Genomic DNA, 22,208 nt, shown 5'->3' with positions numbered 1-22,208 from the left:
AGTTGGAACTGTGTCTCATGCTCCCTGTCACCTCTTTTCAACCAAAAAGATGGCTGCCATCATGAAATTAAACATTTGCCTGTTCTTTTAAAACAGGGTGGGCAAGAGAAGGAACTGACAGAAAACTCTGCTTCTCTGGTTAGTTGCAAAAATGTTTAACCTAGTGTTTACTATCTGCCTGCTCTCCCCAGCCATCCTCAAATCTCTCCACACACTACATCCCCCTGCTGTCAGCAATATGCTGTACATTTCACCATCCCTCCTATCCACTTCACAGCTCGTCTCTCATGAGATTTTCTTGTACTTACAACCTCACCTTCCTTGTCACACTACGTCTAAATATAAGTCCACACCGCAACTTCTGCTCCGCTATATCTGCCTACTCCTCCTCCTTGTTGCTGGGGACATTTCACCTAACCCTGGACCCCCACTCCCCCCTGCTAATCACACTGTTTGCAATAAATCAAATTTCCCTCCCTCTTACTGTAACCTTATTAATATTCCACTCCTTCCCCCTACACCCCCTCAGATCTCGGCTGCCCACTGGAATGCCTGCTCAGTCTGCAACAAACTGCCCTTTATCCATGATCTTTTCATTTCCAATGCTTTCACATTCTTTGGGATCACTGAAACCTGGCTGACCCCTTCTGACACAGTCTCACCTGCCGCCCTCTCCTATGGTGGTTTCCACTTTAGCCACACTCCTAGAGGTGGGAATAAGCATGGTGGTGGTGTGGGCATTCTCCTCTCAGATAACTGCTCCTTCAAGCCTCTCACTTCTATTCCCTCTCTCTCCCTGACATCCTTTGAAGTCCATCCAGTCCGACTATACTCTCCCTTGAACCTCCAAATTGCAGTTATTTACCGCCCTCCAGGCCCTGCTTCTGTTTTCTTGGATCATTTCTCTGCCTGGCTTCTCCAGTTCCTATCCTCTGACATCCCTACCATCATCATGGGTGATTTTAACATTCCTATTGACACCAATAACACTGTCTCCAAAAAACTTCTATCACTCACTTCCTCCTATGGCTTGTCTCAGTGGTCCTCTACCTCAACCCACACTGATGGCCATACGCTTGACCTTGTATTCACTCGTCTCTGCTCTGTCACTGACTTTACTAATGATCCACTACCACTCTCTGACCATAACCTACTTAGCTTCTCTCTCTCCTCCTCTTTTCCTACCACCCTGGCACAAGCACGCTCACATACTCGAAGAAACTATCGCAATCTAGACATTCAAACTGTCTCTGATGCCCTGGCACCTCTCCTCACACAATCCTTCATTGACCCAGACTCGGCTGCTATACACTACAACAGCTCCATTACAAAAGTCATGGATTACCTCACCCCCCTCGTCAATGCCCGCCCTCACCGTGTCTGTCGCCAACCCTGGATGACCAAAACCCCTAAACAGTTAAAAAGATTCTCTAGAGCAGCTGAACGGCGCTGGAGGAAAAGTAACACAAGTGAGGACTTCATCTTATATAAAATTGCCTTGAACAACTTCAGAAACGCACTCTCTGTGGCAAAAAAGTCCTATTTTTCTTCCCTAATATTCGCCCATTTACACACTCCAAAACGCTTGTTCAGCACCTTCAACTCCGTTCTCCATCCCCCTCCTCCTCCTCCATCTTGCTTGTCAGCTGAATAATTTGCAACATACTTCACTGATAAAATTGACAAAATCAGAAGTGAATTCTCCATGCAGCCCTCAAATCCCACCTCCACACCTCTCATTGACTGTTCTCTAACTGCCTTCTCTCCACTCTCTGAACACTCTCTTTCCTCTATAATTGCCAAAGCTAATCTAACCACCTGTTCTTTGGATCCTATTCCCTCCCATTTCATTCCGCAGCTATCCTCATCTCTCTTGCCTGCACTAACAACGCTATTTAACCTGTCCCTCTCTACTGGCACCTTTCCGTCCCCACTCAAAAAAGCTGTTGTGACACCACTACTTAAAAAACCTTCTCTAGATCCTACCACACTTGCCAACTACCGCCCAGTGTCACTTCTCCCATTTGCATCCAAACTACTTGAACGCCATATACATGCAGAATTAAGCCATTATTTATCTGCTAACTCCCTACTTGATCAGTTCCAGTCTGGCTTTCGCTCTAACCACTCCACGGAAACAGCCCTTACCAAAGTGGCCAATGACCTTCTTACAGCCAAATCCAAAGGTCAATTTTCCATACTCATCCTTCTTGACCTGTCATCAGCATTTGATACTGTCGACCACACCTTACTCCTACAAATACTTTCAAATGTCAGAATAAAGCGCCTTGCTCTCACATGGTTATCTTCCTACCTCTCTGGAAGGTCCTTCACAGTCTCCTACTCAGATCAGATCTCTTCTCCTCATGCTTTGTCTGTCGGGGTTCCCCAAGGCTCTGTCCTTGGTCCCCTCCTCTTTTCCATCTACATGCATGGTCTTGGTGATTTAACTGATTCGGGTTTCAATACCACCTCTATGCAGACGATACACAACTGTACCTCTCTGCCCCAGACCTTAACTCCCTCCTTAAACGTGTTCCTGACTGCTCGTCTGCTATATCCTCCATGTCCTCTCGCTTCCTAAAACTTAATAGGAGTAAAACAGAACTAATAATTTTTCCACCGTCTCTGTCCACCTCCCTGCCTGAAGTAACAATAAATGTTAACACTCCCATAACTTCAGTTCCCAAAGCTCGGTGCTTGGGGGTGATATTCGACTCATCTCTCTCTTTTATTCCTCATATTCACTCCATAACCAGCTCCTGCCATCTCCAACTCAAAAACATATCTCGCATCCGTCCCTTTCTCACTCAAGACACAACTAAAATGTTAATACATGCTCTCATAATTTCTCGTCTGGACTACTGCAACGTACTACTTTGTGGACTACCGTCTAACAAACTGGCCCCGCTCCAGTCAGTACTGAACTCAGCTGCTCGTCTCATTCATCTTTCTTCTCGATCTTCCTCTGCCGACCCTCTTTGTCAAGCTCTTCACTGGCTGCCAATTAACTAGAGGATCCAGTTCAAACTCCTAACCCTAACCTACAAAGCTCTCCACAATCTCTCTCCCCGGTACATATCCTCACTAATCTCCAGATACAAACCCAATCGCAATCTCAGATCGGCACATGATCTTCTGTTGTCCTCCTCTAGAATCAACTCCTCACATTCACGTTTACAAGACTTTGCACGCGCTTCACCCCTCCTCTGGAATGCCCTCCCACAACACATCCGTCACTCGCCAACCTTTGTTACCTTTAAACGCTCTCTAAAAACACACTTGTTCCGACAAGCATATGCTCTACCTTAGGCCACTTCCCTTTGTACTAAGACCAAATTGCACTCCTACTAGGTATCCTAAAACACAAAGCCTCTATATATTTGCTGCATACTACCCCTCCTCCTGTCCCCCCCCCCCCATTCCCTTTAGATTGTAAGCTCGCAAGGGCAGGGCTCTCTCATCCTTTTGTGTCTTGGTAACCATTATACATTTTATTCATCATGTTAATTTTATCACTGTCATTACCACTTCTATAATTTGTATTCTGTATCATTCTTTGTATTTTGTCACTAATTATGTATCATGTATATTGGTTTACACCATTGTCTGTATTATTATGTACCCCATGATTGTTTCTTACTTTGTTCAGCTCCACGGAATATATTGGCACTCTATAAATCAATAATAATAATAATAATAATAATTACCTATCTGTTTTAATTAACATAACTAATGTAACTTAATGACAGTATGTTTGTTTAGGCTGGAGTTCCTCTTTAATGAACATTCTGCAGAGATCACAAGGCAGAACTAAAGAGGTCACTACTAGTGATACATTTCAGAATGTAAATCAGGGAGAGGGAAGATTTTACACTGGGCAGACACTGATTAAATAAACTATAAATATTGTAAAAAATAAGCAATGTTATGAATTATGTTAATTTCACCACAGTTCCTCTTTAAGATTAAAAAAAAAAAAAAGAATCCTTTAACAGCTGTCCCCCATGTGTTATCTCCCATAATGAATACAATCTTATGTAGGGGCAATACTATCAGTTTTGGGAACTTATGACTGAGGCCCATTATGAGAAAATGCCTTGATGCGCTACATACCATTCAGCAATGCTCCGATGTGTGCGCGACACCGATGTCTCAATATCGATAGGATGGTAGCGCAGTCCTCTTAGCTCCAGTGTTTCATCCAGTGCTCCAACAACAAACAGTGCATCGTGCCGTCCTTCAGAAAAAGCAACAAAGGAACATGCCTGTCAATCTGCTGCCAAGCAATGCTTCACAATCCAGCTACCATAATGTCAATAAAAGTGATAGCTTTCTCTCTATCATCTAAATGAGAAGAATCACATTTTCATCTGAATGCCCTGTACAGTTAATCAGATTGTAAGCTCAACTAGCAAAGTCATCTTCTCCTTGTATCATAGTTTGGACTCGTTATCAATGGACATTTGTAATTTGCATCTCCCATTTATTGCAACAGTACTGAGTCCTAAGTGGGTTGCTATAATTACAGCATAAAATAATAAATAATAATACAGGTAGCAGTGGGAACTAAATAGTCCTATTAACTGAAAATGACCACAGATCTACAGGATTATTCCAACAGTACAAAGAGACTAAAAGTTTTACTCCTGAAGTGTGCGTTCTCTTCATACTTATCTGTGTGCCTCTGATTTCCTGATAGCCTGGTAAACTGCAGTGTAACACAACTGGCCCTAGACTGTAACTATGCCTGAGATCAGGGGGTGTAACTGTGGCTATAAAAATGAGGCAAAGGGGGTAATTTGTCTCTATCCTGTTCAACGCAATTCTCAGCGTTTATGAACTCACTAATCCAATACCTGCTGCATTCTGAGCAAACTTTGCACTCCTTGGTGGCGGTTACTAAAAGTGATCACCTGCTGTTGTTCTCGCCCCCCCCCCCCCCCCCTTCATCTCACCCCCTGGCCTATGCTGAAGTAAAAAATCAAGGCAAGTGGAGAAAACTCCTCATTACTTTCTATAACAAGGCATCTGGCTTCAGCTCAGGATTTTTAGGATCAGATGCCAGGGAATGTGAAGTAGAGGAGTTAGGAATACAGTCTGTTAGCTTGATATATTTGCATAGAGTACCGGTGCATATTAAAAGCAGCATCAGACCTCAGGAATGTTGGAGGTTTGCTTAACCCTCCTGGCGGTCTATTAAAAACCGCCAGGGGGCAGCGCAGCAGTTTTAAAAATTTTTTTTTTTTTTAAATCATGTAGCGAGCCCAGGGCTCGCTAAATGATAGCCGCTGCGCAGCGGCATCCCCCCACCCGCTTCGATCAGGAATTCCCGTTCAAAGAAGGGCGCGACGAGCGGCGGCTAATCGGCGGCGATCGGAGTGCACACGCAGCTAGCAAAAAAATTTTTGCAAATCGGCAGGGCCTGAGAAATCCTCCTGCGCGGTTAACCTCCTTGGTGGTAACCCTGAGTCAGGCTCAGGATGGAAATCTGTAGCCCAGAGCGGTAACCCCGAGTTGGATACATCTGAGGTGTGGAATGTGCAGGGCTGTCACAGATCTATCTAGCAGTATGATTTTTAGGGCCTAAAAACTTGTAAAAAAAATGGCACTGCTTTTAAAGAGAATCTGTATTGTTAAAATCGCTCAAAAGTAAACATACCAGTGCGTTAGGGGACATCTCCTATTACCCTCTGTCACAATTTCGCCGCTCCTCGCCGCATTAAAAGTGGTTAAAAACAGTTTTAAAAAGTTTGTTTGTAAACAAACAAAATGGCCACCAAAACAGGAAGTAGGTTGATGTACAGTATGTCCACACATAGAAAATACATCCATACGCAAGCAGGCTATATACAGCATTCCTTTTGAATCTCAAGAGATCATTTGTGTGTTTCTTTCCCCCATGCACTGAAGTTTCAGGCTGCTCTTTTCCTCTTGCAAACAGCTTTGCCCTTGTTTGTAATTCCTCAGTATGTGAAAGCCCAGCCAGCTCAGAGGACGATTTATCCAGCTGATTAGAGCAGCTTCTCTCTTCTCTCTTATCTAAATAACACACAGGCAGTGTGCATAGAGGGGCCAGAAAGGGTGAGTTCATAGCAGAACCACAACACTGAAGAACTTGGCAGCCTTCCAGACACAGGCCGACAAGTCTGACAGGGGAAAGATACATTGATTTATTACAGAGACTGTCATAGTAGAAAGTGCTGCAGTTAGCCAGAACACATTAGAATAGCTTTTGGAACATGTAGGATGATAAAAAACAGGATGCAATTTTTGTTACGGAGTCTCTTTAACCTCCTGGGCGTTACGGACGAGCTCAGGTGGGCCGATTTGCACAATTTTTTTTCAAACACGCAGCCAGCACTTTGCTAGCTGCGTGTTTGTTGCGATCGCCACCGCTCCGCTGCTACCCGCCACGAAAGAGGGCCTCCCCCCGCAGACCCCTTCCGCAGCCTGGCCAATCACCGCCAGGCTGCGCTATGGGGTGGATCGGGACTCCCCCTGACGTCACGACGTTGATGATGTAATCGCAATAGTCGCCATGGCGACAGAGGAAGCCCATACAGGAAATCCCATTCAGAACGGGATTTCCTGTTGCGAAATTACGCCGGCGGCGATCGGAGGGTACGGGCGGACGCCGCAGGGAGGGGGGAAGCATGTAGCTAGCGCTAGGCTAGCTACAAGTTGAAAAAAAAAATAGCTTTAAAAAACCCTCCCGTGGCCGAGCGCCACTCAAAATCAGAATGCCAGGGAGGTTAAACAATAAAATCAGGTAATAATCATACCTCCAGGGAGGTTAAAGTGCCCATCAATGGTGCAATCTTGAATGTACAATCTTACCAAATCCATGTACCTTAGGAGAAGGGTTAACTGAGTAAATACACTTTCAATGGATAGTTTAGGTAGTCCCTCATAGAAGTGGTAAGACTATCATTAATGGGGACCTTTAAGACTCGTTCACACATGCGACTTTTCGCCCAACTATCATCCACATTTAGTCTGTTGGACAATAGTTGGGTGTGTGTTCGTGTGACCAATGATTAGACGAGCGACTGATAACAGGTGGCTTGCCCGATCCAACCGGCGGATCAACTAACACAACTGTTAGGCTGATATTGTTGTTTCAAGACTTGTACTTGCTTTGAATTCAGCTTTATCATGCAGTCCGTCGTTCTGCTTGCATGCACAGTATGCAAATGACAGTTGTCAAGTTGGTTGTTCGCTTTTGCTGGACGTGTATACGAACGAGCCTTTAGAGCATGCAGGTAAGGAATATCAATGACTGCAGCATGTCTCACTGATAGAATACTTCAGATTTCCTGCATGTAGCCTGCAGGAAGTGATGTCACTAATCACTGTACCATGCAGGAGAGCTATTGGTACCTGTATCTGGTTTATATTAAAGGGTAACATGTCAGTGCTATATAAATGCGGAAATTACAAAAATAAAGTAATACCTCCACTTGCATCTGTCAGCTCTGTTCTGCGGACAAACCCCAGGTAACCAGTTTTTGCCCAAAGTGTCTGTGTGTCCCCAAAGCTCAGCTTGGTGTTGAAATGGTCAGCCTGTAAACTCTCACTGTCATAGATGGTGTAATATCCACTGGCCGTGTGAGGGCTGTTCACCCATATCTGCAGGAAGACAAACATGAAGTCAGTAAGTTGGGGTACACATTAGCAATGAAGCAGAATGCACATGGCACAGACATGCCAGAGTAAGGCCTGTGTCACAAGGGTGAGAATGTCAGAGAGAACCTCTGCTGTTTATGCCTCAGCAATGGCTCACTGACATTCTCCCTTCCCTTACTAATGTTGTAGACTTCTCTAGAGCTTTTTTTTTTCTCTATAAAAACGAGTGAAAAAAAAATAGATGCAACTTACCTCACCAAGATGAGAATCTCCTAGCGGTCCTTTGGTCTCTGGGTTTACAATAATCACTGTGACTCCAGGCAGAATCTAACAGGTAAATAAACATTTCAATAAAGACGGTGTAAACAAAATTAATGATTAAGTAAAAGGAGAAACGTACTGCAAAGTAGGGTGAAAAAAAATCTCTTTTTCCCTTCTTCCTTTCTATTTATTTTTTGTTCCTGGCAAAAAAAAAAAAAAAAGCACCCAAAGAAAGTCTAGTTTGTACTTAAAAGAAAACCCTGATGTATAGATCACTAAGGTGTCATATGTAGTGACTAAGTTATTGCTGATTTAATAGGGGCATAGCTAAAATGACTTTGCAGGTCACAGATCGTGCTGCCCTGGAGAGACAGAGCGTTGTGCTGCAGCTCTGCCTCCTCCGAAATCAATCTCCGCGGATCTCCGCCTCTCTCAGTGAAAGAAGACGGGGCGGGGAAAGGCGGCAATCGGCAGAGATTGACTGCGGAGGAGGCAGAGCTACAGCGTAAAGCTCTGCCTCTTCAAGGAAGTAAAGCCCTGCGAGCGCTGTAACTTTGCAGGGCTATTTCTCACAAATAAACCACTCATCTGCCGGGGGGATGTGGTGATTCCACTTGGGCATTAATGCTGAAGAGAACTGTTTAACAAAATAAGGTAAAAAAAGAGACTTCAGAGTCTCTTTAAAGTGTCCCTCTTTCTTATCTCAAAAAGTTGGAGGGGTATGAAAACAGGATGAGATGTTAAGTGGTTATCGTTGTTTTCATTTTATTTTGTTCCTGTTATTCATATTTGTTAAATTTTGGAGATACCGCATAGGAAGACAACACAGCCTGTGCTGACTGAATTATGGGTGCTCTGTAATAGGTTTACCTTGCCAGACTCCAGGAGAAGCAGACTCTGGGGAGATCCTCTCTCCACCAATCGCACCCTGCGTGCAGAAAGGAACAGGCACTGAGCATCAAATAGCAATTCAATGGTTTTTTACAAACAGATGAAGCATTTTGTAATTTCTTATTCTACGACAAAGACTGAAAATAACAGTGGAATTTGTTTTAAAATAGCAGCTCCAATCCTTATAATTTTTCCTTTATTCAAAAAGAAGACATTGCAGATTGTAGGGTGAAAGGAATGACCTAATACTGGGGATGAGATTGTCCCCAGCAGGCCTGAGCTTTGTGCGTTCAGAGAGGTCACTGCAGCAGGCTTTTATCCAGTAACTTGTCAGGCTGCCAGAAATAGCAGAGCTGTCTGAATCACTTGAGATGACTGTGATAAAAGCAGGTTGCCACTTCCTGTCATACATATGATTACTGCACAAATGACTGAGCAGATCGTCTTTTATCTGCGCTAGCGGCAATCATGCAACTCTGTTAGGTGTATAAGTGATTTAGCTGTCACCACTATGAACTGGAATATTGGCTATAAGTGAAAGAATCACAGATTATTCCTAAACTTGACTCGTTTATGAAGTCTACAATATAAAAAGGCACCAAAGGGCTGGCACATGAATGTCTTCAGCTTGATGGCTTCCTGCAGTCTCCTCTGCATGTAAAGACAAGCACAATGTCAGCCCCCATGTGGCATTATGAGGAAGTGCCCGCAGGCATGAAAACAATAGTGATGGGAATTCCGGCTCTTCTTGGAGAATCGGCTCTTCTGAATCGGCTCTTCTGAATCGGCTCCCATTAAAGAGCCGGCTCTTACGGCTCTCAATCGGCTCTTCATTAAAAATCACTAGACGCCACTCAGAATCGGAGTAAAAGCCCTGCCCCCATCTCCATGACAACTCCAGACTGCTTCTCTCGCTCGGGCAATCCCTCCTGCTACTGCTCTGCTCTGCCCCATACACTCCTACAAGCTGCACGAGGAGGACTACATCTCCCAGCATGCCTCAGTGCCCTTTATTACACGGCAAACCAGAGCTGTGTGGGGCGGCTGAGGTATCGGCTCTTTCAAAACTGAGAGCCGGCTCTTGTCGTTCGTAGCAAAGAGCCGGCTCTTAGAGCCGGCTCGTTCGCGAACGACCCATCACTAGAAACCAAGGTGTCCCGGCTGCTCTGCACATAGCAGCAACTACCACTGCAATCAATGGCTGCAAATAGGGGCGTAGCAATAGCCATAGCAGCTGCTATGAGGCCCTGGAGCAAAGGGGGCCCAGGCTGTGCTTGATGTGTTCTCTATTGCCTTTCCTTTGTTTCTCCACCCTCTGACTGTCTCTTAGCCCAAGGACTATGCACAATGTACATTGCATTGGAATGTAATTTGCCCAATTAACTCCATGGGGTAGGGGCAGGTGGCATTGCTCAAGTGTGCCTAGTTCTGAGGGCCCCATGAAAATTTTGCCCCATACTTTCTAGCTACGCCACTGGCTGCACAGGAGGGAACTGAATGCATGGCCATCACTGCAACACGACAACTTCCAGAGGCAGATTAACTATTCTCAGGTTGTTTCAGTAGAGAAGAGTTCCAATGTAGCTGGGTTTTAACTGCTGCTTTAAAGTGTATCCGAGTTGGGGAAGTTGGGACACAGAGGCATGTTCCCTGGTCCATGACATGCCTCAAAATCCCCCCACCGCCACTCCCTGCCACCCCGAAATTGACATGCAACTTGTCGGCAATGTCGAGGGTCAAGAGATCGCAAACGTGCTGTGATCTGATTGTGATTTGCAAGTGCAATTTTATCCTTGTGTGCATGCGTTTTAACGAGGATATGGGGAGAGGCAGGAGAAACGTGCTGTATAAATGTAAACATTATACTCCTCGGGCAGCCTTTGGAACTACTTGCGTCCCTAAATCGTTCCAAGATGAGCAGATCCATACCACACACGCAGGAGTTCAGGCACACGCATGCACATTACAAATGCACTCAGGGATAAGAGTAGTTCCAAAAGCTAACCTAGGCGTGCCAAAGCGCTAGCAGGTCATATTACTTTAACCAGGGACGGCGCAGGAACAGGAAGGAAGGAGAACTGGGAAGGATCTATGGTTTCCAGAGCATACCCTCTATTTAAAGTGTACCAGAGATGGCGTGTGTGGGCCAATTTATACTTACTTGGGGCTTCCTTCAGTCCCATGGGGAGCTTGGAGTCACTCGACGCCTTCCCAGGCTGCTCCGTTCTCTCTGAAATCCTCCCGGTAAACGGATCAGTCACCGCCAGTTGTGGTCATCAACGCATGCATGGCTCGGCCGCGCGCGACCCGGTGCCCAAGAGCGTTCTGTTCAGTATGCGCCAGGCTGCGGGACTGCGACGCGGGGGTGTGCGCCTGGCCGAGCTGCGCATGTGCAGGAGAGTGCGGCCGGGAGAGTGGAGTGGCCCGGGGAGGATGTCAAGGGACCCCAAGCACCCTCATGGACACGTACACACACGCACGTACACACACACACGCACGTACACACACACACACACACACACACGCACGTACACACACACGCACGTACACACACACACACGCACGTACACACACACACGTACACACACACACACGTACACACACACGCACGTACACACACACACACGCACGTACACACAATACAATATTTACAAGAAGGTACTGCACACCCTATGTATGCTAATTAATGCACTGGGTGCAATGGGTGCCAAAATTATATTGTAAACACAAAAGCTGATTATATACAAACAAGTGCACGCACACACCATCTCTGGTACACTAAGTCTGTATGAAACATGAAGTGGGTTTCCTCACTTCAGGTTTACTTTAGCATGAAATAAATTCCTTTGTTTGAAGAGCAAAAAACACTACAGTAGCTTTTCTGATGCAACAGTTTGGAAAAAGTACACTAGCTGTGGCAGTTTGCCACCTGCTTCCTTGTGCCATAATGGTGCAATACAGCCTGGCAAAATGTATAATCAACAAAAGGTATAAGACTAAAACAGGAAAATTACATTTCCCCAAATCTGTGCTCTATTATACTACTGTAAGTATTAATACAAGTTACAACACTTCTGCTAACTGGCAGGTGATGTCACCATTTCTGGTAACCAGCCAATAAATCCGGTGCAGCAACTTCCAGAGCCAGCTCCAGTATCAGAAGCTCCTCCTACTCTGCAGACAGTACAAATCCACCTCTGCATTCTGCCATACCTGTCATGCCGAAGGGATTTGAGATCCACATACACTGTTGTAGGATCTGGCCCTGAGGTTCCCTGGAAAAAAAAAAACAGAATACATGCTTAGAAAAAAATCCCACATATTCAGTTGTAAGCACATTTATATGCTGTAATTTTGTCACTGCAACAATTTTTTTTTTTTTTTAAAACAAAGCTCCTCTGATTAATAATAATATTAAACACAATTTTACTTTTCTTCACAAAAGTGAGCCATGAGCAGGCATGCTCTCACGAGTAATAACGAGTGTTTAAACACTTGAATTCGTAATTTAAATGAGCATTAATTAGCTCAGGTGTGCGGCGGGTACATAAGGGGTTAGTTACCCATAATTCCGCGTCCACCCTGCGCTCCAAATAGCTTGCATGCGTCCTATTGGATGCGTTGCAAGCCTCATCACCACGCACTTCCTCCTTTCGGCTTGAAGAAGGAAGTGCCCGCAGTGAGGCTTGCAACACGTCCAATAGGACGCGTGCAAGCTATTTGGAGTGCAGGGACGATGCGGAATTATGGGTAACTAAACCCTTCTGTCCCCGCCACACACCTGAGCGAATTAATGCTCATTTAAATTATGAATTCGTAATTGGTGTGCGATTAGGAATTTCAGTGTGAGCGCATCCCTGGCCAGGAGCAGTCCCTGCTTTGGTATTCAGTGTTTGCAGATGTCACAAGCATTTAAAAGAGGCCTCATGGGCTTCATGCTCTTAACAAACCTGACCATCAGCAGTCACCCAGAGTTTGACCAAAATCCATTCCTTTTACCAGCCCTCCTCTGCCAACAGTGCTGGAAGAGGGGAGGGATTTACATGACTAAGTGATTACAAAATGGTCCCATTACCTGTAAACATATAGCAGTATTCACTCTTGATCCAAAGGTAGTGCTGACAGCACGAGGTGACAGGCCAAGATCCTTGAATAGCTTGGAAAAGGAATATGTGAGAGCCACTCTTGGACGTTCTTCTGCCACCACGACACAGGTCCGCACATAAGACAGGTTTATACCTCTTGTCTACAGGAAATAACGAAATGAAATTGTAATCTACAATGTTTAATAGGGCACAACCTTCATTTTAGCTCAGTCACAACAGAAACTTCCAGGCACCTGAACAGATTCTTCCCTAAGGCAGTAGCCAGTCAGTCCAAAGGACTGGTTAGCACACCGGCTTCTCAAAGAGCAAATCGTATTTTTATTCTTCAATTCATGTGTCAAAACACCATATCGTTGTCAATTGTCAATGTTATGGTGTTTTGACACATTAATTGAATAAAAATACGCTTTGCTCTTTCAGAAGTCCATGTGCTAACCAGTCCTTTGACTGCCTGACTAATACAGGATGTGGCTTTGCATCCATGGTTATGCACCCAACTGATTTTCAGGTGGTAGCCATGCTTAATGCAGAACCATGACAGATTTCCTAGGACTTGAAAGCATTACAGCACATAACTGGAAATGACTACTTCTCAGCCAGTTTACTACCACTTTAACTTATATACTGTCCTTGACTTGTAATATCTATACTGTCTGTCCTTGTATTGTTTCGTCTGTGTCCATAAAGCAATTGCAGAGTCAAATTTCTTATAATTGCAAACTTATTTGGCCAAATGAAATGGATTCTGATGATACCTGACTGGCCCACTCACCAACTGAATCCAGAGAGGACATGAAGCAGGTTGTTCTGCAGTCTCAGGCATACTTGGCCAATGAAACAGGTATGTTCTGTCCAGCACATTTCTGTACACCTTATATTCACTTATTCTGAAAGCTATTAGAATTTGCCTTGCTTAGTTTTGAGTTTAGTTTGGCTTTCTGCTCCATCAGGTGTCAACATTTTTATTCTGGCTATGGCCAGTTTGGCTGCCAGCTGTGCCAACATAGATTCAGTTGTTCACAAATATACAGAGGAAAGGACAATGTAAAACTGCACTTGGCTCTTACCTTCAGCACCTCAATCTGATTCCCAAGGCCTTTAGAGCACATCTCCATTACAGAATAAGAACAGAAAGTATCTCTGATCTTGTACTGACTAACTGCAGAAAGCCACAGGCAGAGGTTGGATTCCAACTCCATAGGAGGAATTAATATAGACTGATGACCAGAGTAAACACTGCGGACACAAAGAAATCATCATTATAGCACTCCCTTAAAGGATACCTTAGCGGCAAATACATTTTAAAAAGGACACCTAAAGTGTGTTTGGAGAGCTGTGCGGATGCTTACACCTCCCAAGTCCCAGCATCTCCCTCCGTTCCACAGTACTGATACCCATAATATTCTTCCTGGTTGGCACCCTCAGACCCAGACATACTATGATGCGCATGCGCACTATGTCTGATTGGGCACCTTGCAAGTGCGCTCCCCAGCGACGCCATATGACGGCACGATAGCATGGTCGCAAGGCGGACATACTGCGCATGCGCAGGGTAGTATATTCGGGTCAAAGGGAACAGACCACACCGACCAGGAAGAAGATTACAGGCATCAGTACTGGAGAACAGAGGGAGATGCCGGGAGGTGTAAGCATCCACACAATTCCCCATACACACATTAGGCGTCCTTTTTAAAATGTACTGCTAAGGTATCCTTTAAAACATAGCAGGTATATCGTTAAGGAAGAGGAAAATGAACTAGCTACAGTCTCAATATAGCAGGACAAAATATGTTCTCATAATACTCAGAGTTTGATATGCTATTGTAGACCACATGGTGCATAATTAAGATGCTTAGCATGTTTGGGGATCTAACCTGCAAAGGCACCAAAGTACAAAGCCAAGTCCACAATATGGATCCAGACAAATGGCGATCTGACGTGTTGAGTACAGTTCACACTGCAGCTTTATTGCCCGGCAAAGTGCATTCACAGCTCCATGGGACATCTGTGAGAAAAGAGTAGATTTTATAGCACTGCTAAACATAATGTACGAGAGCATATATATTAATTTACATTCATTTATGATACTTACCGTATAGCTTAATGAGGGAAAACTCATAACAGCCATGTTAAATCTCCCAGACATAACAGTGTTTACATTCATTATAGCATGTACCCCTTTATCAATAAGCCAGCCAAATACCCCCTTTTGTGGGTAACATGTCAGGTACACCCTGACGCATGTATATCCGTTAGATATACTACATAGTTGTCTATAAATGCTTTGCAAACATTGCTCGATGCTCTTAACTGTAAAGACATCTTCAGGTTTGTTATTATAGGATTTATAATGTTTTACTCTCAAAACTTACTCCAATGGATTGACTATGTTTAGTTCAAATACCCCCTACACCTAACTAAAATACCCCAGGGGTATATGTTCCATGTGTTGAGAACCTAGGACATAACAGCAATTCAAAACATCCATTCTTATTGAAAATAATAAAAAAAAAATCAGTGCTACACTTGTTTTGTAGCCCGTTATTAGAATGATTTTCTATTTGCACTGCAGCCTGCTATGACTGTCTAAAGGGTTCTGCAAGTTCAAATAATGTTTTTTTCCCAACCTTAAAAGGCCCCTAAAGCCCCTCTGGCTCACTAACAACCCAGAAAATCTTTTCTTTCTGTGTGTATTTAACTACACAGAGTAGAATGCATTGCATTTGTTAGGTAATCACATGCACTAATCAGCAGACTGTCACAAGCAATAGACGTTCTTGTCAGTAAAACCGGTGGTCATACTTTATTTCTCTGCTCATAAATTAAAGTAAGAATGCTGAAATATCTGAAATACTTGTCATATGTAAAAACATATATAAAATCTTTCTCTCTAGGTTCATTTCAGTATTTTTCAGACATTAGCAACATAAGAAAAATCATTCACTGCAATCAGTTTGGTAGAAGTGGATATTGAACCTACCTTCACCCCAGTGAGCATGCCTGTGGTACTAACACTGAAATCGAGGTAGGCCAGCATTTCGGGTGTTGGGGGTTTATACATCTGAGGCACCCGCTTTCTGGGCAGATCATCTGCAATAAAAGAAATTCACATTTTGCCTTAAAGTGAACCTCCAGACTAAAAATCGACTCAGCAGCACTGAAAAGGCCTGGTGTTTCTTTAACAGTTTCACAGCATCAGAACTTTGTTTCTCTTATACAAGCCTCATTTTTAGCTGCACAGAAGAAAACTGCCCGAGCATTTTTCCCCTGATGCTGTGCAAAGCATGATGGGATTTCTGATGTTGTTGTTCTCGTTCTGCTGTTTTGGTGCAAATTTTTTTTTTCACAATTCGAAGCCTTTGACATTTGAAGCCTAGCACATGCAGCTGGGAGGGGTTATCAGGACACAGGACAGTTGGAACTGTGTCTTATGCTCCCTGTCACCTCCTTTCAACCAACCAAAAAGATGGCCGCCCCCATGCCAAAGATGGCAGCCCCCATGAATCACAAACATTTGCCTGTTCTTTTAAAACAGGGTGAGTAAAAAATTATATTATCTATCTATTCTAATTAACATAACTAATGTAACTTAATGACAGTATGGGCTGGTGCCCACCGAGCGGCTTTTTCAGCGTTTCTGCAGCCGCAAGACGCTTGGTCAATCTATCTCAATGGGGTGGTTCACACCAGAGCGGGAGGCGTTTTGCAGAAACGAATCCTCCCGGGGTGAGGCATTTTTTGGATTGCAGATGCGTTTCTGCCTCAATGTTAAGTATAGGAAAAACGCAAACCGCTCTGAAAAACGCCTGTTCAGAACGGTTTGCCAGGCGGTTTTGTTACAGAAGCTGTTCAGTAACAGCTTTACTGTAACAATACATGAAATCTACTAGACCAAAACCGCTACACAAAACCGCAAAACGCTAGCTGAAACGCTACAGAAAAAGAAGAAAAAGCGTTTCAAAATCTGCTAGCATTTTGCAGATCTGCTAGCGGTTTTTGGTGTGCACCAGGCCTATGTTTGTTTAGGCTGAAGTTCCCCTTTAAACTCACTAAAACATACATATACAGATCTTATGTAATGTATTGCTAGGCAATGCTTCCCCAAGTCACATTTTGTTCCATTAAAAGAGAGCCAGAAATACAGTAGCAATAGAAACCCGATGTAAGGTCTAACTCTTCCTCGGCTGTCAAGAGTAATACTATTTTGGCTATTCAGTCACATTAACTTCCCACATGCTATAAAAGGTGGTTACCGCAGAGGAAAAAGTTGGCACCACATAACACACGTGACTTAGGCACGGCTTCTGAAGAAATGACTGCTTACCTGTGTCTATGATGGTTGGCCATGTTTTCACATCCACCGCTGCCGCCGCATCTTTGGACTTTAGTAATTTCAGTAAAGCTTGTGTTGTGAGAATGCAGGAAGCTTTACTAACCTATATAAAATGGACATATTCATTTTGGGTTAATGTTCTGCTGCAATAACAAATAGTAGGCAACAAAGACACCAAAACAAGAACATGCTCACCAAACAAAAGCAACTTAATCCATGAGGTCAAAAGTCGCTCGATTGAAATCAGGAGGTGACATTGTGGATAACAACGTGTCTGACCATATAAGGGCTTTAAGATTCGACCAGTTGCCAGGAATTGTTTGGGAAGTACTGCCAAGTACTGGTGTATACATTTTAGTAGCAACTTCTTTGTTTACTATTAGCAAAATACTTTCAAACTTTACTGACACCAAAACTGAGGGCTGACTGAGCCATGAGGAGAGGGGAAATTCCCCTCACACTTGATCAGTTAACTCTATATGTAGCTCTGTGTGTGACAGAGAAGAGAGCTCCCAACAGCTGCAGCGCCTGTGTCCTGTGTTTCTGACTGACGTGTCTGAAGAGAGCAGAGGAAATGTAACTAATTGTCACAGCTTTTCATACGGTTTTTGCTTTCAGAGTTTGATATCTTTGATATTTGCTTTCTGTAGTCTGATATGCAACTCTGTCTGTACATTGAAGCAGACACCCCTTCTGCAATTGATTTGTCCCAATATAGCTAAATCCTAACTCAATAAATTACAGTTTTTGCCTCTGATATTTAACATGAAAAGTAGGAAAATGTTTACACAGCTACTTAGACATTATTTGCACACTGTCATTTTCGAACACTTGGGTATCGATAGTATTCCTTTAAAATGGAAACTGAAGTGAGAGGGCTATGGAGGCTGCCATCTTTATTTTCTAATAAACAATGCCAGTTGCCTGGCCTCTCTGCCTCTAGTACTTTTAGGGCCCATTTCCACTATCGCGAATTCGCATGCGTTTTTCACATGCAAATTCGCATAGCAATACAAGTGAATGGGACTGTTTCCACTTGTCAGGATTCCTTTGCGTTTTTCTGTGCAGAAAAAAAATTTGCATGGCAGAGCCATCAGAATTCGCATATCGCATACCACTATGCGAATCGCATACAATGTATTTAATAGGAAATTCGCATGAGGTTTTTGGTATGCGAATTTTCATGTGAATTCGCATGAAATTCGCATAGAAACAATGGAAAAGCACACCAGCACTGCCATGGTTAAATCCGCATACATCGTCATCCACGCGAATTTTCGTGCGAATCCGCATGAAAATTCGCATAGACCCACATGCGAAATTCGCATCCGCATGCGAATTTTTACCGCGGCGATTCGCACCGCACAAGTGGAAATGCAGCCTTAGTCACTTGGCTCAGAATGAGCATGCAGATCAGATGCTTTGATTCTGGTCTGATTCCACAGGCTGGATGCTTGTTGCAGGTGTGTGACTCAAAACAACTAAAGCCAAAAGCTTAGCATGATAGCCAGGCAACTAGCACTGTTTAAAAAATGAATATAGATGGCAGCCTCCATATACCTCCCACTTTAGGATTCCTTTAAAGGGAACCTACACTGAGAAGGATATGGATTTTTCCTTTTAAATAATACTAGTTGCCTTACTCTCCTGCTGATCCTGTGTCTTTAATCCTTCCAGTCACAGCCCCTGAACAAGCATGCAGATCAGGTGCTCTGACTGAATTCAGACTGGATTAGCTGCATGCTTGTTTCAGGTATGTGATTCAGTCACTACTGCAGCCAAAGAGATTAGCAGGACTGTCAGGCAACTGGTATTGTTTAAAACGAAACATCCATATCCCTCTCAGTTTAGGTTACCTTTAAGACAATTAAGCAAAAATCTTGTGTTTCCTAATGTACTAGTTTTCATTTTGATTCTTGTTTTATTTATTCTGTTTAGAAAGTTTGCTCTGCCACACTTAGATCATGAACAGACCATATGAAATGTTGTGCTTTATGTAAATGTGGACCTCTGTAATGAGGATTTCATGTAGTTCATACTAGTTCTGGAGTCATTGCATCACAAAAGTACACTGAAATCCTTTGACTTTCACTGCTTGCAAAAATCCACGCTCTTGAAATTCAGCTACAGTCTCTTTACCAGAAAATGTCATAGCTCCCTCTATTGAGCGCAGAGGGGTACTGAAAACCTCCAGCATTTACAGCTGAGCATAAATATCATCTTTATAGTAACTGATGCCCACAGCATATCCTTGTGTATGTGATAAGCAGACACCTTACCAATACAGGTATACAGAGTGCAAAATTACTGATGCTAGTCTAGTGTTCAAAACCCACATGCTGATGTCTACCATGCAATATATCAAAGGAACTTACATCTACAATCATTCGTACTGTAGGCAGGGTTGCTGTGAGGTTCTGAGCATGTGGAGGCCGTACAGTCACTGGAATGCAGCCAGCATACAAACACCCATAAAATGCAGCAATCAACTCAATTCCTACAAAGAGAAAAGAAATGTAAAGGAACAAGAATAAAGCATACATTTACTAAATAAAATGTTTACAGCGGATAACAAATTAACAATTTAAGTAATAAGCAGATTCAAATGAGCCCAAATTCAAGAATCTGTTTACAAACAAAAGTTGTAGGTGAATACTACACAGACAGACAAGTCAACAAAACCTTTTGTTCGCATACCTAATGCGGTTTTCAGAAGTTAATTACTTTTATTTCACTTTGATTCCTACAATGAAGAGGCCCTGTATACCGAAAGAATCTGTTGTAACTGCCTCACACCTCTCACAAACTCCGATCAAAAGGATCCAATAACCTGACCACCCCCAGAGTTCAACTAAAAACCTTTGGAGCCAGAGCTTTCTGTCATGCTGCCCCTACCCCGTGGAATGCCTTGCCAAACTTAATCAAGACAGCTCCATCCCTGGACACACTTAAATCAAATCTGAAAAGCCATAAAGGAGGTTGACTTTTTTTTTAGTCACATAACGTTTTCCCCTGTACACATCACTATGTACTAATCTGAGATAAGCTTATGTGCTGTGGGTCCAACAGGGGAAAAGCGCTTTACAAATGTTTCCTTGTTGTTGATGTGCTTCTCTAGTACAAAACATACATCTCAGGGGAGCTCAGAAACAGAGGTAACCCTTCAGTAATTTCAGCAAGTGTCAAATGTTACCCAGAGATATAACCTATGGAAGTAATGAGATTTTATGAATTCACAGAAAGCAAGATGGCAGTCTTCATTAAAGGGAGGACGCATTTTGCAACTGTGGCCAGAAAAGTGAGATTAATCTGTGCACTAGTAAAGACAACGGCAGTCATAAAGGAACGTTTATTTCAGTTTCTCTTTTAAATGGAACCTGAAGAGAGAGGCATGGCTGCCATATTTATTTACATATTTACATACTGAAACAATACCAGTTACCTGGCTGCCCTGCTGATCTCTTTGACTGCAGTAATGTCTGAATCACATAGCTGAATGCAGTTGTCAGACCTCAGAAACACTGGATTTGAAAAGTTGTTCTGGGTCTTTGTCTAATGCTGGGAATACACAAGTTTTTTTTTGGGCAGATTTACTTTCCGAACAATTTTCCAGTCATTTTTCTGATCATTTTCATTCACTTCTATGAGAAAATTAATCAGAAAAACTATCGAAATCAGGATCGGACCTGTCAGAAATGATCTATTGAGCCATCTATCTGCCGAAAAAAACTCATGGTGTATTCCTGGCATAGCAGTATTACAGGAAGACCTGGTAGTGTTCAAAGGTAAATAAATACGTCCGCCTCCGTATCCCTCACACTTCAGGTGTTCTTTAATACTTATAACGGGTATATCTGATGAAAGGCTAAAAACAACAAACTGTTACTACAAAACATGGTTTGTAAAAGAAGAGAGCATAATGGTCTTGAAGCATGAAGCAATAGTAAAAATGCTGCATTACTGTATTAACAAAATGTGTGTTAACGGTGGTTACGTGTGCGTTGCAATGGTAACAGGATATAGAACATACTGCATGTTACCATAGCAACACACACATTACCGCAGTAACAAACGTCACGCTAAGTGCTGCCCCCTGCCATTATTGCCTCAGGTCCCGAGTCACTCACCAGGAGGATATAGAAGCACCACATTATCCCCAGCATTGAGATGTCCTTTATCCACCAATGTGGCGGCTATCTTCTCTGCTCTCTTGTGTAACTGCAGACAGGAAGCTGTGCAAACTGCTGTTCCCTAGCAACATACAGAAAAGTAAAATTACAAACAAAATACAAGGAATTTTGTCATCTAATAGATGCCTACAAAACATAAGAACTTTAGATGTATTTAATGGCTAGAGTGTGACTATACCATCATAACAAGAGAAGTCTCTACCACACAGCACAGTACACTAAAAAACTGACACGGAGTACCTTGGCATTGAGCAGTATGAAGAGATTATGTTCAGGCGTGGTCTGCGCTCTCCAGTACAGCATTTCAGACAAGAATTGGTTCTGAAAATAAAACAGAAACAAGCTTACATGAGACTTCCAGAAAAGAGCAAAGAGCAAGCGAAAACCCAAAGCATCACTTCCTAATGTTTCTAAAGCGGAGTACCCCTGGCCAGATGGATCAGGAATCTCCACCAGCGACCGTTCTCCGATCCATCTGGCTGAGCCAGCAAGTGTAGTCAGCGCCATCATAAATGAACAGTCGTGTTGACGATCGTTTACATAATCGTGACAAAACTCGAGAAAGTCAATGAAAATCGAAAGGATCCTCCGCGATTTAATCCAATTTAATCGTCATTCAAAGACGATCGATCCCCGCAGATGGCATACGCCGTGAAACATGTTTTAAAGAATTTTTGACAAACAATGTTGAACAATATCACAAAAAAGTTTGTCACAAAAAACTGTTGCGTCATGGGTACTTTCTTTTCATATATACTCTCTGCTGCAGCCATCAGCTAATTCTATCTTTGACACTGA

General features: G+C 43.3%; 2 protein-coding genes and 1 long non-coding RNA gene across 4 annotated transcripts in view; 1 reads left to right on the top strand and 2 right to left on the bottom strand.

The window, feature by feature from the left end:
• The window catches only part of DIP2B (disco interacting protein 2 homolog B), a 354,733-nt gene that overhangs the window by 21,345 nt on the left and 311,180 nt on the right, over window positions 1-22,208 (bottom strand). For both annotated transcript variants that reach the window (XM_068267346.1, XM_068267347.1), the window contains exons 25-37: window positions 21,651-21,731; window positions 21,348-21,471; window positions 19,596-19,717; window positions 17,212-17,323; window positions 15,868-15,977; window positions 14,762-14,892; window positions 13,955-14,123; window positions 12,857-13,027; window positions 11,995-12,056; window positions 8,761-8,818; window positions 7,882-7,956; window positions 7,458-7,632; window positions 4,117-4,240 (exon numbers count right to left, since the gene is read on the bottom strand). In XM_068267346.1, the coding sequence (XP_068123447.1) occupies window positions 4,117-4,240; window positions 7,458-7,632; window positions 7,882-7,956; window positions 8,761-8,818; window positions 11,995-12,056; window positions 12,857-13,027; window positions 13,955-14,123; window positions 14,762-14,892; window positions 15,868-15,977; window positions 17,212-17,323; window positions 19,596-19,717; window positions 21,348-21,471; window positions 21,651-21,731 (1,514 nt within the window). The remainder of the gene's footprint in view (window positions 1-4,116; window positions 4,241-7,457; window positions 7,633-7,881; window positions 7,957-8,760; window positions 8,819-11,994; window positions 12,057-12,856; window positions 13,028-13,954; window positions 14,124-14,761; window positions 14,893-15,867; window positions 15,978-17,211; window positions 17,324-19,595; window positions 19,718-21,347; window positions 21,472-21,650; window positions 21,732-22,208) is intronic.
• The window catches only part of ATF1 (activating transcription factor 1), a 355,624-nt gene that overhangs the window by 90,811 nt on the left and 242,605 nt on the right, over window positions 1-22,208 (bottom strand). The window lies entirely within an intron of this gene.
• Window positions 1-22,208, top strand: part of LOC137545760 (uncharacterized) — a 38,239-nt gene that overhangs the window by 12,293 nt on the left and 3,738 nt on the right. The window lies entirely within an intron of this gene.

This window comes from Hyperolius riggenbachi, chromosome 2 (assembly GCF_040937935.1).
Source record: "Hyperolius riggenbachi isolate aHypRig1 chromosome 2, aHypRig1.pri, whole genome shotgun sequence".
Taxonomy (NCBI): Eukaryota; Metazoa; Chordata; class Amphibia; order Anura; family Hyperoliidae; genus Hyperolius; species Hyperolius riggenbachi.
The sequence above is the reverse complement of the archived record's forward strand: the minus strand, read 5'-3'. Positions and strand labels throughout refer to the sequence as shown.